The 18,072-nt window shown below is 42.6% G+C and overlaps 1 protein-coding gene across 1 annotated transcript in view; it reads right to left on the minus strand.

Moving 5' to 3' along the window:
• LOC124775147 (potassium/sodium hyperpolarization-activated cyclic nucleotide-gated channel 1) overlaps positions 1–17,550 on the minus strand; it is a 1,234,094-nt gene extending 1,216,544 nt beyond the window's left edge. Inside the window, exons 1-2 of the mRNA XM_047249987.1 lie at positions 17,543–17,550; positions 16,782–16,921 (exon numbers count right to left, since the gene is read on the minus strand). Coding sequence (XP_047105943.1) covers positions 16,782–16,921; positions 17,543–17,550 — 148 coding nt within the window. The remainder of the gene's footprint in view (positions 1–16,781; positions 16,922–17,542) is intronic.
• Positions 17,551–18,072: the final 522 nt, after the last annotated feature.

Below are 18,072 nucleotides of genomic sequence, written 5' to 3' on the forward strand. Positions count from 1 at the left end.
ATTAATCACCGCAGAGTTTTTTGGTAAGGTTCAGCAGTAGTTCAAAAGATGTTCAGAAATGGTAGAGGGTTTTACATTACTTACTTGTGTTATATTTTGATAATTATATCCAGAATCTCAGTTATGTAAGCAATCATGCAGTGTAAAATATTATTGCTTAAGAAATACATTGAACTGCAATTTTAAATGAGTTTGTTTTAATAATATCTTCAATATTCACAGGCAGTTTCCCCTATTATTCTTTTGCTTTGTATAACCTGCTGTTTTGAATTTATTCTTTCTTGTTGTATACAGGTTCAGTGGATAGCAGCAGTAGGTACATGACAAAACACTTTATTACCACATGCACATTATGTTATTCAATTATTACATGTGGAAATTTTAAAATCGGTCTAGGAGATAGGTAAGTGAACATTTGTAACTAGAATACTTTCTATCCTTCTTTTCTTTACATAACCACTTATTATAGGAATCAGGTGAGGCAATAAACAAATGAGTCTCTCTAACAAGGAAATCTGTAGTGACAACTATAGTATACCTAAAACAGCGACAGCATTCACTAGCCGCGAAATCAAATGGACGGTACCTGTATCCAAATAACTTCCCATTACAATACTAATAGAAATTTCATGCGACCAGGAATTGCAATTGCGTGTAGATGGCCATGAAGCGGACATTCAAATTCTATACTAACGCTCCATACAGAGAAAATGGCATCTTCATTGGGCTCAAAGGATACCTAAATGCTGTTTGGTCTCTGTCAGCGAGATAAAATCGAAGGTAGATAAGTTTTACTATACGAATACAGAAAGAGATACGCATAGTAATTGTTTCCTCGCTACGAAAGCATGGTATGAAACTACTTCTGCCTGTTTCGTATTATTAATATCATTTTGTTGTTGCTATCATAATTGTTTATTTCTTGCAGCCTAATCGGCCACGTTCAACATAATCGCTGTTAACAGCGAGTTTCCTTCTCTTTCACATTCAAAATCCCTTAATTGTTTTGAGTGCATTCATTCCTGCTCCTTCGTCCACGGGCCAATGTGTATTATTTATGCTCATCGTATATTTTCATTCCATTTGATTCAGTCTTTGTTAAAGGCGTCTGAGGGTTTTTCCATTGTTTAGTGAGCTCCTTTGGTGCTTGTAAAACAGAACATTACGGTTTGGAGTACTATTTAAGTACTGGTAATTTTATAATATAGAGCTGTTGATGTAATTTTATACGTACAATATTTTTTTAAAGCTATGTAATGCGGTTCCCAGCCTTCAGTTCTTTTCCTAATCATGGTTTCCTCCCCGCAGCTACTCGTGTGTTTGTTTTCCCCTTGAGACACCATGGCCTTCCGCGTTCCAGTGTACTGCTTGCCTCCACGGACTTCTTAAAACACATCGGCCTGTTAGAAATACGGCGGAATTACGCACATTACACAGGATTTTAAGTTACACTTCATTACTTTAATGCAGCTAGTGCCTACCGGATGTTGTAATATATGCTACGGGGTATTACCGGGTAAGCTATTTTTCAGGTTTCTGCCATTCTCGATGTTTTGGTTCCATACGAGAGTATTATTTTTTGGATTATATTTCCTGTGTACTTATAGTACTTTCCCTAGACGTTAGTCAATTTTTTGTCATTTTATCCCCGTTCACATCAGTGTCCCATTCGTTATTAGTTTGTTCCCCGCTTTCTTCTAATCCTGGCTCATTCAGCAGTCATGCTTTCTTCGATTTGGCAAGTGTCTTTTTGGTGTACTCAATTTTATTGTGACAACTCAACGTTGTGGTTTGACTTCTAACGCGGATAACTTTCCGAAGGCTGAGACTCCGTAATTGTCCATGTGCGTTATGGAAATATAGCCATTGTGAGTCCTCGCCATTTTCTTGTTGAATTCAAGTTCTATGGTTCTCTATTTTATCGCTTAAAAAATCTCGCACAGTGATGTTTTTATTCGTGACAGTAAATCCGAAAATGTCTCTATACGGACATGAAACCGTTAGTTGCAAATAAAGCACCACCATATAGCTATACGGCTGTTGAAAAGACTTCAGAGTTCTTGACTTCTCAACTGTTATAATTTCTATGATGATTTGAATGGTTTATGAGTTTTGTTACTGTTACCCATAATGTCTCTGAGCTGCAGTTGCAGTCCCCAGAAAGCTGTCTCATAATGAAAAAAATTAATCCTTAGGTTCCGTTTTTCAATGTGCACAAAATGAGAATAAAAAAATTAACTAAACTCCACACGAACAGGCCATGAAGGCACCGGAACCGACTGACCACCGTGTCATCCTCAGGTCATAGACGTCACTGAATGCGGATGTGGAGGGTCATGTGATCTGCACACCACTCCCCCGGTCGTATGTCAGTTTACAAGACCGGAGCCGCTACTTGTCAATCAAGTAGCTCCTCAGTTTGCCTCACAAGGGCTGAGTGCAACCCGCTTGCCAAAAACGCTCGGCAGACCGGTCGGTCATTCAAGTGCTAGCCCATACCGACAGCCCCTAACTCCTGTGATCTGACGGGAAACGGCAAGGCCGTTAGAAACATGAGAATGAAACGTAATTATAACACACAATGGTATTATTCTTGAAAGATGTCATATCAGTTGACTCAATGTTTTATACATATTTTTAGAAAACTTCAATATAATGCATACTGCGGTTAGAAAAGTATTTAAAATTATAAATATGCGACAAAGTAGTCTAAGTCAGTCGTCGCTGATTATACCATCACCACAACTTCGTTGGCATTTAACTGCAGTACAAATATGTCAACACAAACTGATAAATCCTGTAGAGGCGTAGTGAAATGAGAAGGGTCTCAGTCATGTTAATGTGTGTAGTTCCAACTGTGCGTTGGCACTCAACCACGTTTGATAAGTTGACCTAGTATCCGGAAACCAATTGTGCCAAGGACAGACAGGTGTTAAACACACTGCAGAAGCAGAACAAAATATTTATACATTATCTTATAATCACATGCAGGTAATGGCTCGAAAATGAACGGAGCCGTTCGTAACTAGTCAGCTTTAAGGAATATGTATGGAACTGCGACAGGAAACTAAGCAAAATGTAATCTCAATTCGTTTTAATTACGTAAATAAAGCTTTTCCTACTGGCGATTACTGAATCTTGTGTAAGAAATTAGGTAACACAGCGTGGTTTGCGAACTATACGAAGACACAAGGGTAACGGTTCAGGACATATCGAATGGGATTTTGAAAATAAACTGCGTCAGTTTTCTGTGTACTCCGGTATTCAGTGAGTTATCATTATTCACAAGTCGTACAGCGAGGCATAGATATTAACTCGACGAATTCCCATGATGTCGCTATCGTTGACTGTACTGATTGTGAGATGTGCTCATGAAATTAAGATTGCTTTTGTAACAAAATGTAAGACAAGGATCTGAAAAATGCGTTACAACCGAAATATAGACTATCAGATAATGCTGACAAGTGAATGAAATAGTGAGCTAAGATAAGTGTAAAGATTATCCTAATAGAACTTGTCAATACGATTTTACATTACTGTGCACTACGTTTTGAAGACGTACTACAGAGAGACAGAGGTGTTTGCTAATTATTAGTTTACATTAATTACTTTACCTACCCTACTTTTTGTGTCCTAAGTAATCTTTGACTCTACGATATGTATTATTTATGTGATATCCTTCATCGGATGTGTTAAACTTCTGAATCTTAGTTGTCACTTTAATCTCCTTAAAAAATTTATTGAACGTTTTCATGGAAAGAAACAGGATATTTTGTTCATTATTTACTATCAGTAATTGAAAAGTATTACTATAATCTCAAAATAAACTGACCTACCTGCTGAAATCAAAAACGTTCCTATGATGTATGTACACTATTCTAGAATGCTACGAACTTAACGATTGCGATTCGATTTTTTCTCTTTACAAGGCTACGAAGCTATTGCGTTTGTCGCCTACATAGTCAGGCGCGAGTGAGACGGAATCGATATCTGAAGTTGCAAATATTATAACGTTATCCGCTTCTGCCATAATTCAGTTGGTTTTCCATTTGTGTTTTCAGTCCATCTTCTTTGCCCGCCCGTTTAGCCGCGCGGTCTGACGCGCTGCTTCCCGGGCGGGAAGGCGTGCCGGTCCGTGTCACGAATCCAACCGGAGGATTGGTGTCGAGGTCCGGTGTGCCGGCCAGCCTGTGGATGGTTTTTAAGGCGGTCTTCCATCTGCCTCGGCGAATGCGGGCTGGTACCCCTTATTCCGCTTCAGTTACACTATGTCGGAGGTAGCTGCGCAAACACTGTCTCCACGTACGCGCACACAATAATTGCTCTACCACTCAAACACATGCGATTACACTCATCTGGTATGAGACGGTCCCGGGGGGTTCCACTGGGGGCCGAACCGCACTATAACCCTGGGTTCGGCGTGGGGCGGCGATGGAGTGAGTGGACTGCTGTAGTCTGTTTTGAGGTTGTGAACCACTGAGAGCTGCGGTGGGGACGAAGCCTCTCTGTCGCTTCTAGGTCCCCGGTTCAATATGCACAATACCCACACATCTTTTCTCTTAACGGACCTTGGCTGTTTGGTAAGCGAACTCTTTCACCTTATTCAGTTTGTGCTCACGTCAATTGTTTGGAAGGGCTACCGGGGAACTGTCGTGTCCATGACGAAGTCGTAACTGTGTCCTAGAGCACAGTGAAAGACGTCCCACTTGCACTAAAGAGTAAATATATGTAAAGGAGTCAGGCGTGCACTTTTCCACCAGAAACGACTACTTAGGTGGCATAGATTGTGTGAATGCACTTTTTACGGGTTAGGCGAATCTCCGAAAACTCTCATAAAAACTAATTGTTACTACACACCAGATAATAAATCTGGAGATTTACTATCTGAGAATTTGCAGCAAAGCCACAGAACATACGTCTCTCCTAAAGAGCAATCATCCTTATATAGAACCAGAATTGAAAAAAATAGTGAAAACCTGTCGTACAAGGTAAATTATCGATAATATAACGAGCGTCTGTCCGAAAGATGGTATAGTCTGAAAATATTATAGCACCAATCATAAACATCAGTCCCGACGAGGTCCAAATTGAACCCAACTTAGAATTCATAAGGAAAAAAGCTATCAGAATCGGGTTGTCACACCAAAAAAATTGGTCCAAATTTTTGCTTCATACAAGACACCGATAACCTGTTTTTATTTTACCCTCAAACGTTCAGCATTTTATATGCTGTTTACAGTGCTGAACCTTAGTAATTCTATCTCACATAACACTTTCAGTTACTCAGTTATTAAACGCTAACAGTGTCAAATGCAATATACTAACTACAAGTTTTCGTTGCTTCTTGTGCTCTCACCTTTCCTACCGTTGCAGTACAGGCACTCTAAATTCTTTTCCAAATGAACAACCGGGCTTTTCAGGTGGAATAGCGTATTTTTGCTTAAAATTGGTTACATAGGTATTTGATATCTATTCGTCTATTGGCACTCGTACTAACAAGGGAAACTCCTCATCGCACACCGCTCGTATTCTGACGCAAGGTAGCTCAGTAGGTAACCCATTAAAAACTGAACACAAATCAAGCATGAAAACAGGAAGAATGTGTACCGAACTGTGAAAAAAGAAGCCAAGGCGAGACAGTGAAGGCCCAAGGTCAAGGTGTGCAACATCGAGCGAAATTAAATAGCCACGGCGTCGTGGTAATTTGGTCACGATGTTGGACTACGAAGAAGAAGAAGATCAAATCTCCCACGTGCCACATTTCATCCCAGATTTTGCTCAAGTGCCTTCAGAGATTTAATACAGTAACAAACAACCTATAATCTTTCTGCAATGCCGCCATCTACTTCAACAATTGCATCAAGGTACACTTTTTCCCTCAAGAATTGTCATTTATAGACGTTCTGCGTTTTGTTCAAAATACTGTGACTTCACTTGATATGTTGCATGCTTATATGAGTTCTACCACATCTGGACTCGACTTACTCTGGTAAACCCTCACTAAAGGCTGCGAGTATATTTTTTCAGGAAATATTTTATATAGGTACTCCTAAATAATCTGGTATCCTCCCAATTAATCAGATCCTATTACTACATCTACACATAACTAAGTTCATGTTGTATTTCTATTTCTACGTCCCGACAAATGTGTAACCCTATATTTCTTTCGTTTTAGAGCTGATTTCCAAACTTTTCATACTACATTTGTTTGCGTGGCCATCTTCTGCAGCAACTGTTAACATACGTTACTATAGGTTATCTGTCTTGGGCTGAATACAGTCCAATTAAAAAGAACTACACCAGACGCAATTCGCTTTTATTTATAAAGCATCTTCCATGGTTATTGCTGTTTATTTGCATATTCTGCTCCGTCCCTCCTTGCTAGCAGTGGTTGGTGTCGAAAGTCTTCATTTCACATCTGCACTGTGGAGTCTCTCAGGCATTCTGCACTTTTTACTGCGCGGCACTGCTTACAATTCACAATGTGGCAGTGCAGAATGAGAATCAGTTTAAGAAAGTGAACTGTAAACAGTGCAGCGCAGGAAATACTGCAGAATGCCTGAGAGACTGCACAGTGCAGATGTGAAATGAAGACTTTCGACACCAACCACTGCTAGCAAGGAGGGACGGAGCAGAATATGTAAATAAACAGCAATAACCACGGAAGATGCTTTATAAATAAAAGAGAAAATCGTCTGGTCAATTCTTTTAAATTAGACTGCAGTCAGCTCAAGATGAATAACCTACTTCTATCCAAACTTTTCATTTGCCTGGCTTTTGCGAAGACCTGTCCCGTTACAACTACTGCCTTAAGTCGATAACGATTGCTTATAGTTGACGGCGACATTTGCAGACCATCCAAAAGCACGTTTAACTCTTACCTGCTACGTTATACAGCTCAGGGGCAAGCATGAAATTACTTTTGCTTTTGTGTAGGACTTTCACTGCAATATAACGTACATGTCACAATAAAGTAACATAGCAAATGAGACTGAAGAAAACAACGGCAGATTTAGTTCATTAAAATAGAATTTGTAGGTCTAGCTTCATCCATATGCTGTTACCAAATGCTACAGAAAGGCTGCAGAACATAGATTGAAAGTGCACAAAATACTAGACAGAAGAAAATTTCATTCAATAGTCAGAGTCATATAAACATACAATGTATGAAATAGTCACAACGGCAGCTGGGAGAAGATAGTTTCATCACTTTTATATGTATTCCTGCCTCAGATCACACAAGTGGTACCATTATGTATCTCCACATATTACCAAGTAATCGTCAGATGATCTGATTACGTTACGTAGTAACCCATGAACTGGCGAGTCCTGGAGAAGCGCTCACAATTGAGTGTATTTTTCTGGGCTTTAATGTTGACGATATCCTGACAGTTAAATATTTAATGCAAAACAAAGCCGCACAACGATCATTGTGTTTTATAGTGACAATCTCATCAGTTAACGTGGAAAGAACCGGTTTAAGCGGACATAGCCATTCTTACAAAAAAGGAAAGTAAAATAGATCGATTTGCTTACACGGTGATTCATTCACGTTGTAAAGAAAACTACAACCTCTTAAATCAATACCTTGCAGTTTTTCTGATTTTGTTTTGATATTTTATCCTGTGCGTGCATATGATTCGGTTGGCACATCACAGCAGGAATGTGAAATAAGGCATGAGGCCCAAACTGATCGAAGTGCAAGAGGACGTTACATTTGCCTTTCGTAATATCCCTATAGTCGCATTCTGTCTACATGTTGACGATAAAAAGAAACTTTTAAAAATCTGATGAAATATTTGATGATTTAATAATAGCAACATAATAAGAATCTCGAGTAGGCCACTGACTGGCTATCATAGTGACCTATGTAGAATGGTTAGTTGCTGCGCCCCAGGTACAAACTACCAGATCGAAAGTCGGAAATAACTACAACTTGAAGATTTTTTCTGAAAAAAAGGAGAAATATAACCCAGCTTAATCACTCGTCTTCATGTCCGTAGCCGAAGTTCATCTCCCGTAAACAATATCACAGTAAAAGCGTCGCGACTGAGAGGAGACCTGCTCCGTACTCTAGGAGGCCCAATAGACTACTCCCCTTCCGGGCTGCAACAACGCGACTTAATGACGAGGGGCTGCATTCTGATTGGCTCCGTTGACTCCAGCGGTATGACTGCTGCATCTCTTGTGGCGCCCCCAACGTGAGCTCTTCGCAGTTTGCCACGCTGCTGCCACAGGAGTGTTGGCACACAGTGCTCGGAAAGGCGGTGGCCGCATGTTACGTGCCTCGACCGTTCTGTATGGACGCACGGCACAACACTTGCTATGTTGTTTTGGTTACTCAGAGTAATGGTTAAGCCGAGTAATAAATAACTATCGCAAAAGGCAACATAAAAAAGACTACAAAATAAGCGATATAAAAACGCAGGTAAGAATCTAAAATGCAGTAGAGGTAATGTTTTACATTGGTATCGAGAGACACTATGCTCGCGTTTCTAATAACTTATTTTCATGCATTTCCAGTTTCCATCTTTTTTACTGTACTCTTCGACAAATGTGTCGGAGAACGCAATGGTATGAATTCAGGTACAGCGGTTCCCTCGAACGACTACAGCGTCTGCTGTCATCTGAAGTACGACTTGGTTCACCATACTACCTTTGTAGTGAGAACAGTGTGTCAAGGGCGTGAGCTTCTTTGTTTGGGTATCTATCCTTTTGATCATACCGCTTTGTTGATCAACACATTTACTGCTCAGCCAGTACAGCGTTCAGTACATTTTGCGACTTCCATTGTCACTTTGGTAATTTTTCAAGCACCACTGGTCACCACAGGTGGAAAATGATACTTGTGTGTACTGTTATACCCACACAGACCGACACCAAGCAACAGGAATTGAACTGAAAGTAAAAGTTTCAGTAAGAGATGTGAATTTCCACTTCCCAGCTCCTGCTATCGAATCAAAAACAGTGTTCAATGATGTTCTTATCGAACTGACTCAAAGAATCTAAAACTAATTCTGTGTTTTACAGCAATTGATACTGAAAATTCCTTTACGAAATAAAGGTATTGTTGGTTAAATTTTTACTTTTGTCTACTAGTCACGTAAATGCGACATTTTTCAAATGGTTCAAATGGCTCTGAGCACTATGGGACTTAACATCTATGGTCATCAGTCCCCTAGAACTTAGAACTACTTAAACATAACTAACCTAAGGACATCACACAACACCCAGCCATCACGAGGCAGAGAAAATCCCTGACCCCGCCGGGAATCGAACCCGGGAACCCGGGCGTGGGAAGCGAGAACGCTGCCGCACGACCACGAGATGCGGGCGCAACATTTTTGTGTAACTTCAAATATAAATATGATGATGGCAGCAGCTGAAACATCATAATAAATCAAAAGCATTAATTACTAATCTTGACGGCAATACTCATAAGAATTCACAACGGTAGCGAACTCATTCAGGAGGTTAATTGTCTTTATTCAGAAATTTACTGAATTTGACTATGGCCAAGGAAACCTGTTTTGGCACGCGTTTCAAGCTTTCACGTGATTTCTTTCGCTGAGAAATCATAGGGCTAGTCGGTGAATTTTAACAGATGAATTGTTCATATGTGAAGCATCGCTGGCAGTGAGCGTGAGTGACCAAACTATTTTTAAGTCAATGTTAACGTATATTTTTCATCATCTATACGGGTTGAGTGGTTGGTCGTTATCAATATCCTTTGAATAACTCTATGTCTGTATTAGTCCTCCAATAGGAGCCTTTTAGAAACGTTGATACCTAGCATGTATTGACGAAGTCGTTGGCTAAGAAGTTTTTACGGGCTATTGATAATGACAAGTCAGTCTAAATAGATATAACTGTTAAAGTATTTGCAAGTATTCATTGAAATAAACTTTTCTGTTTGAGAATCTCGTGCTTTTCGTGAATGTCTGTACTCAAAAATGTCATTACGGTCTGTATGCGACTATGTCTGGGAAGGTAACCTGGCAGGTAACTAAATCTCCTTCCTCGGAACTACACGAGTATATGGATAAACATTTAAGGCACCTATCTAACACTCAACGAAATCGCACTGTGCTCGACGCTTGCGAATCGCTCGTTTATTGCGCCTCGTTTATTGCGTCTGATACGAGACTGCAATAAACGTTATACAGGGTGATGTCGAACCCCGCCGACAAAATTTCGGGGATTTTTAAGGGATATTTTCGTGTAAGGCACTGGAGCGGCTCGTTACAGAGACAGTACACTGAGACGACAAGTAATGGTACAGCGATATGCATACGCACAGATGGCAATACCATTGCCTGTACACGATATAAAAGGGCATTCTATTGGCGGAGCTGTCATTTCTACTCAGGCGATTGATATGAAAAGGTGTCTGTCATGATACGACTGCAGGAAGGGAATGAACAGACTCTGAACGCGACATGGTAGTTGGAGCTAGACGCATGGGACATTCCACTTCGGAAATTATTATGGAATGCACTATTCCGAGGTCCACAGTGCCAAGTAGGCCGCGAGTATATAATTTCAGACGTTACCTCTCACCACGGACAACGAAGTGGCCGACGGCCTTCACTTAACGACAGAGAGCAGCGATGTTTGCATGGAGTTCTGAAATAAACTCAGAAATCAACAAAGAACGTACACGTTATGACAGCGCGGTGAAATTTTGTCGTTAATGGTCTTTGGCAGCAGACAACCGACGCGAGTGCCTCTGCTAACATCACGAGATCGCCTGCAGCGCCTCTCCAGGGCTAGTGACGTATCGGTTGGGCCTTACACGACTGAAAAGCCGTGGCTTGGTCAGACGACTGTTGATTTCAGTTGGTAAGAGCTGATGGCAAGATTCGAGTGTGGCGCTGACCTCTCGAAGCCATGGCCCGAAGTTATTAATAAGGAACTGAGCAAGCTGTGGCGACTCCATAATGGTGTGGGCTGTGTTTACATGCAATGGACTGTGTCCTCCGGTCCAGCTGCACCGATTATTGACTGGTGTAGACCATTTTCAGTGATTCATGGACTTCTTGTTCCCAAACAACCAAAGAATTTTTATGGATGACAATGCGCCATGTCGCTGGGGCTACAATCATTGTTCGAAATTGGTCTGTAGAACATTCTGGACAATTCGAGCGAATGATTTGCCACCCAGATCGCCTGACAGGAATCCCAACTGAGAATTATGGGACCCAATCGAGAGGTTAGTCATGCACAAAATCCCGGACCGGCAACACATAGGACGACTATAAAGGCAGCATGGCCCATTACTTCTAGAGGGGCTTCCAATGACTTCTTGAATCCATGCAACCTCGAGATGGTACACTACGCTGGGCTAAAGAGGTCCGACACGATATTAAGAGGTACCGCATGACTTTTGTCACCTCAGTAACATCTCTTTGAATTTCTTAACGCTGTTAATCTCTTATCGATACTAGACTAAAACAGATTTACAGTGGCGTAGCTATCGGCGATGTGTACTATGTGTCCTGTTTATGAACTCACATGTTCCATTTACTCACGGTAGTTCCTGCTAAAAACAGTAACACTCACTTTGAAATCAGTAGAGCTCGTATTTACTCTTTCGGCAGTGTTATTTGTACGTAAACAGTGGTACACAGCTGTTTGGATGGATTCGGTGATGAAGAATTGACAGGTATGCACCTTGTGTATGGGTTCACTCAGTGCAAGGATGGGCGGCTGTTCCCGAATCGATGGCAGGGTGGCCGCCGTGTCACATTGTACCGGTACATGCCCCGTTTGGAGGTTGTTGCACTAGCATTTGTTACGTGTTTACATTTTGATAACTGAATTTCGCGTAAGGATTACAAAGATACAATAGAGTACAATGGGGTTATTTCGTTCAAGGGGCTGATGCGCCTGACATGAGAAGTGTTTCAACAGTGTGTTAACATCTCACAGAGTCAAGATCTTTTTACCTTCAGTGTGTGTCAATCTGCGTTGCCGCATCTAGTTGCAGTAACGGTGTTTTCTGTTACATTATCAACAGGACAAAACAACAAACTTTCTGTAATAGAATTTTGACGGATTATTGCCATAGTTAAACTTTACAGCCTAACAAATTACATTCTACCATGGACAATATCGTGAAATTTTAAACTTTCGTTGTTTGTTACGTGTATAAGAACAAAGGTTACGCAGCATTTGTGCCAGCAGATAATGCTGGCTCTTCCCAAAAAGGTATGATTTGGCACGTCTTTCGAAATTTCCGCACATGGATCTGTTTGGCGCCGTAGATTTGGAGCTATTTCCGCTTAATCAATTTATTTGTTTAACTGCTGTTTTACTGCGAAATCCTAGAGAACAAGTTTTCTTGGTTTCGTTTGGATGGGCCGTAATGCAGAAGGAAAAAGTCAAGTGCTTCATGATCCAAGGAAGATTTGGAACAAGCAGTAAAAAGCGTAACAGGCTGTGCCTCTCGATAAGGGCTAGCTAGCACCGCGCTACATGGTTTCGCGAAGTGCGTGTGGGTACAAAAGGACGAGAAAGGTTTGCCTGTGGCAAATGCTTGTGGTTTTGACACAGAAATACACTAGGTAGTATAGCCTCTCGACTGGATGAAATAACCCCGCCACTTTTATATATTTTTTGCATGTCCATCCTTTTAGAAGGAGGTCGCTGGGACGACGGCCGTTTACTATCGTGGCGAAAAAAACAAAAAAATCTACAGCCGTCGTTATGATTTTATTTTATTTTGTTGCTACCAGTTCAGGCTGTTTTTGATGCCGAACAGGTCGGTATGATCCCCAAGCATAAATCATCAGTTGCCAGCATTGCTAGATACGCAGATAATGTGTCAGCACTCCAACCACCGAAATAAAGGTAATTATGCTAACAAATCGAATAAATCGTAATGACTTATTTCTCCACAAGCATCTAGTGGAGCCCATTCGTCCCCTATACGAAATGCCGGAAAAATGTCCCTGCACCTCTGAAATTTTATTGTACAGATCGCTGCAGGACGCTTATTATTTGATGTATTGGCTAGATCCGACAGGCAGGCGCAAGCGTCCTCAGATAATAACTATTTCTCAAGTGGCAATACAATAAATATTCAAAGTCCTGGTCCGCACCATCTCCAAAAGCAACATTGTGTGAATTCAATCTGCAGAATGCCACCACAGCATAGAATATTTGAGGAAGATCACGTCTGGTAAATGAAACTAGGTAATAATACAAATCATACATAACTATGGCACTTGTATCTGTATATTAATTACGTTATCGTTGCCCATCCACCCCGCATTCCCCGTCCTCGACCTCCTAAGAGCAGATATTCCGGTATGGTTGGTTTCCCAGGAGCAATGCACCTGAACTAGAAATCTGAACTGCCCCTGAGCTACATCTACATCTACGTGATTACTCTGCAATTCACATTTAAGTGCTTGGAAGAGGGTTCATCGAACCACAACCATACTATCTCCCTACCATTCCACTCCCGAACAGCGCGCGGGAAAGACGAACACCTAAACCTTTCTGTTCGAGCTCTGATTTCTCTTATTTTATTTTGATGATCATTCCTACCTACGTAGATTGGGCTCAACATAATATTTTCGCGTTCGGAAGAGAAAATTGTTGGCTGAAATTTCGTAAATAGATCTCGCCGCGACGAAGAACGTCTTTGCTTTAATGACTTCCATCCCAACTCGCGTATCATATCTGCCACACTCTCTCCCCTATTACGTGGTAATACAAAACGAGCTGCCCTTTTCTGCACCCTTTCGATGTCTTCCGTCAATCCCACCTGGTAAGGATCCCACACCGCGCACCAATGTTCTAACAGAGGACGAACAAGTGTAGTGTAAGCTGTCGCTTTAGTGGACTTGTTGCATCTTCTAAGTATCCTGCCAATGAAACGCAACCTTTGGCTCGCCTTCCCCACAATATTATCTATAAGGTCTCTCCCACTGATGTTGTTCGTAATTTTAACACCCAGGTACTTAGTTGAATTGACAGCCTTGAGAATTGTACTATTTGTCGAGTAATCGAATTCCAACGGATTTCTTTTGGAACTCATGTGGATTACCTCACACTTTTCGTTATTTAGCGTGAACTGCCACCTGCCACACCACTCAGCAATCTTTTCTAAATCGCTTTGCAACTGATACTGGTCTTCGGATGACCTTACTAAACGGTAAATTACAGCACCATCTGCGAACAACCTAAGAGAACTGCTCAGATTGTCAGTCAGGTCATTTATATAGATCAGGAACAGCAGAGGTCCCAGGAAGCTTCCCTGGGGAACACCTGATATCACTTCAGTTTTACTCGATGATTTGCCGTCTATTACTACGAACTGCGACCTTCCTGACAGGAAATCACGAATCCAGTCGCACAACTGAGACGATATCCCATAGGCCCGCAGCTTGATTAGAAGTCGCTTGTGAGGAACGGTGTCAAAAGCTTTCCGGAAATCTACAAATACGGAATCAACTTTAGAGCCCCTGTCTATAACGGCCATTACGTCGTGCGAATAAAGAACTAGGTGCGTTGCACAAGAACTATGTTTTCTGACTCCATGCTGATTACGTATCAATAGATGGTTCCCTTCGAGGCGATTCATAATGTTTGAATACAGTATACGCTCCAAAACTCTACTGCAGACCGACGTCAATGATGTAGGTCTGTAGTTCGACGGATTACTCCTACTACCCTTCTTAAACACTGGTGCGACCTGCGTAATTTTCCAATCTGTAGGTACAGATCTCTCGGTGAGCGAGCGGTTGTATATGATTGCTAAGTAGGGAGCTATTGTATCAGTGTAATCTGAAAGGAACCTAATCGGTATACAATGTGGACCCGAAGACTTGCCCGTATCAAGCGATTTGAGTTGCTTCGCAACCCCTAAGGTATCTACCTCTAAGAAACTCATGCTAGCAGCTGCTCGTGTTTCAAATTCTGGAACATTCCATTCGTCTTCCCTGGAGAAGGAATTTCGGAAAACTGCGTTCAATAACTCCGCTTTAGCGGCACAGTCGTCGGTAACAGTACCATCGGCACTGCGCAACGAAGGTATTGACTGGTGAGTGAAACTAGGTAATAATAAAAGTCATACATAACTACGGCACTTGTATCTGTATATTAATTACACTATCGCTGCCCATCCAGCCCGCACCCCCTGTCCTCCACCTCCTAAGAACAGATATTCCCGTATGGTTGGTTTCCCGGGAGCAATGCACCTGAACTAGACATCTGATCTGCCACCTGATGAGGGAAACGCATCGTAAATGAAGAACGTGAAGACTAGTGGAGGTCTCTGGGACGACGGCCGTTTACTATTATGACGAAAAAGAAAAGAAATAGAACATACAGCCGTCCTTATGATTTTGTTTTGTTTTGTCGCTACCAGTTTCAACGCTTGATTGCGTCATGTTCAGGCTGTTTTTGATGCGGTACAGGTTGATATGATCCCCAAGCATAACTCACCAGTTGCCCGCATTACTGGATACGCAGAGAATGTGTCACCACTCCGACCACCGAAATAAAGGTAGTAATCCTAAGAAATCATAATGAGTTATTACTGCACAAGTATCTAGTGGAGCCCACGCGTCCCCTGTACGAAATGCCGGGATAATGTCCCTGCACCTCTGAAATTTTGTTGTACAGATCGCTGCAGGACGCGTAATATTTGATGTATTGGCTAGATTCGACAGGCAGGCGCAAGCGTCCTTAGATTATAAACATTTCTCAGGCGGCAACACAAGAAATATTCAAAGTACTGGGCGGTACCATCTCCAAAAGCAACATTGTGTGAATTGGATCTGAAGAAAGCCACCACAGCAATGAATATTTGAGGAAGATCGAGTATGGTGAGTGAAACTAGGTAATAATACAGAACATACATAACTGTTGTTGTTGTGGTCTTCAGTCCTGAGACTGGTTTGATGAAGCTCTCCATGCTACTCTATCCTGTGCAAGCTTCTTCATCTCCCAGTACCTACTGCAGCCTACATCCTCCTGAATCTGCTTAGTGTATTCATCTCTTGGTCTCCCTCTACGATTTTTACCTTCCACGCTGCCCTTCAGTACTAAATTGGTGATCCCTTGATGTCTCAGAACATGTCCGATCGCTTCTTCTAGTCAACTTGTGCCACAAACTCCTCTTCTCCCCAATTCTATTTAATACCTCCTCATTATTTATGTGATCTACCCATCTAATCTACTGCATTCTTCTGTAGTACCTCATTTAGAAAGCTTCTATCTTCTTCTTGTCGAAACTATTTATCGTCCACGTTTCACTTCCATACATGGCTACACTCCATACAAATACTTTCAGGAACGACTTCCTGACACTTAAATCTGTACTCGATGTTAACAAATTACATAACTATGACACATGTATCTATTTATTAATTACACTATAGGTGCCCATCCACCCCGCACTTCCTGTCCTCCACCTCCTAAGAGCAGATATTCCGGTATGGTTGCAATGCACCTGGGAGCAATGCACCTGAACTAGAAATCTGTTCTGCTCCCTGATGAGGCAGTAAGATTTACGAAACGCATCGTAAATAAAGAACATGAAGATTAGTGATTGGTTCCATTGTGCTTTTGTTGATATTTGATAAGGTACGGAATCAGCCTCTCAGGCGCGTGTATCTGTACAGGAAGACGTAGGGCCTGTGTGCTGTAGGTAAGCTGATGTGAGCTAGTAGCTCGAGCCCTGCCCCCGCCCAGGACGCTTATGTGGTTAGCAAGGCGGTGCGGCGCGGTGAGGCAGCGCGGTGCGGGCCACCTGTTGCCGGCGTTACCTGGCACGAGGCGGGGGCCGTTGACGGCGGTGAGGGAGCCGCTGCCATACTTGACGTGGCACGGGTCGGCGTTGGTGGACACGACGGCGATCTCGTCGAGCTCGTGGCAGGAGGCGCCGGCGGCGGGCACGAGGCGCGTGCTGCTCGACGAGCCGGGCTCGGCCGCCGCCCCCGGGCCGCCCCCGCCGCTGCCGCCCCCGGCGCCGCCGCCCCCCGCCTGCTTGCGCCCGCGCAGCGACAGCACCAGGCGCTTGGCAGACGCCATCGCCCTACGCCATGTCTCCGAGCCCGAGGCCGCTGCCTTGCCGCCGTCGCCGACGCCGTCGCCGAAGCCGTCGCTCCTACGGACGCCGCCGTCTTCGCCACCCTCGAAGATTACAACGTCGACGCCGCCGAAACCACCGGCGTCCGACAGGGCCCGCCGGCGCAAGGCGCTCTGCCACAGCCCCCCCTCCACGAGCGCCTCGGACGAGATTTTGCTGACGCGTCTTCCTCCCCGCCGGACGTGGGAATCGACTCTGCGCCGATCCTCTACCGCTGTAGGAGTGAGCTCCGAAGCTTCCGACTTTCTCGCGTCACGCCGCTAACAAAACAAAGCTCCCCGTGCAGAACGTATCACCCAAGTGTATTCTCGTTTTATTTGGAAGACGATCTGTTATACGCTCATATATCCTTAAATCAGTAACTTTTAGTCGAGAAAATGCAATCCACAAAGCAGTAGCACACTTTGAATTCTAAGAAAGAGACCAACGTCAACATACACTGTCATCTAAGAGATATCGAAGCAACACAGAGACCTGTGAATCCAAACGAAGGTTTCACGTCAGTCTCAGTCACGATATCTTCTTAAAATATACCCAAATGAATTCCTCACATCAGAATCGTTAAGATTTTAATTAATACAAATCTTTTTCGCGGTAAGTTTTCTCATTGTCTTATTAAACACTCTGAAGCTTTTCTAGCAACGTTTCTTCAAACGTTCTCCTTCTTAGTAACTTCTCTTATACGCAGGCTGTTGCACTCGGTGACATGTAAAAGTAAAAGTACACTTTTAAACGAGAGAACTACGCCTCTTAAACAGCAGTTAACTATGTCACCACCACAATTCATTCGAATATCTCTAGAAAGGTTCTCAGCACTATTCATATACTACTAGTACCGGATTACAGTATAAAGCTCTCCACAACGGCGCAAAATAATCCGCTTCGTCTTAAAACGATTCCATTCTAACTGTAAATTAGCCAGCTTACCAAACCCGTAAACATTTGAGCACCTCTGTTTCGTTAATCAC

Source organism: Schistocerca piceifrons, chromosome 2, assembly GCF_021461385.2.
Source record: "Schistocerca piceifrons isolate TAMUIC-IGC-003096 chromosome 2, iqSchPice1.1, whole genome shotgun sequence".
Taxonomy (NCBI): domain Eukaryota; kingdom Metazoa; phylum Arthropoda; class Insecta; order Orthoptera; family Acrididae; genus Schistocerca; species Schistocerca piceifrons.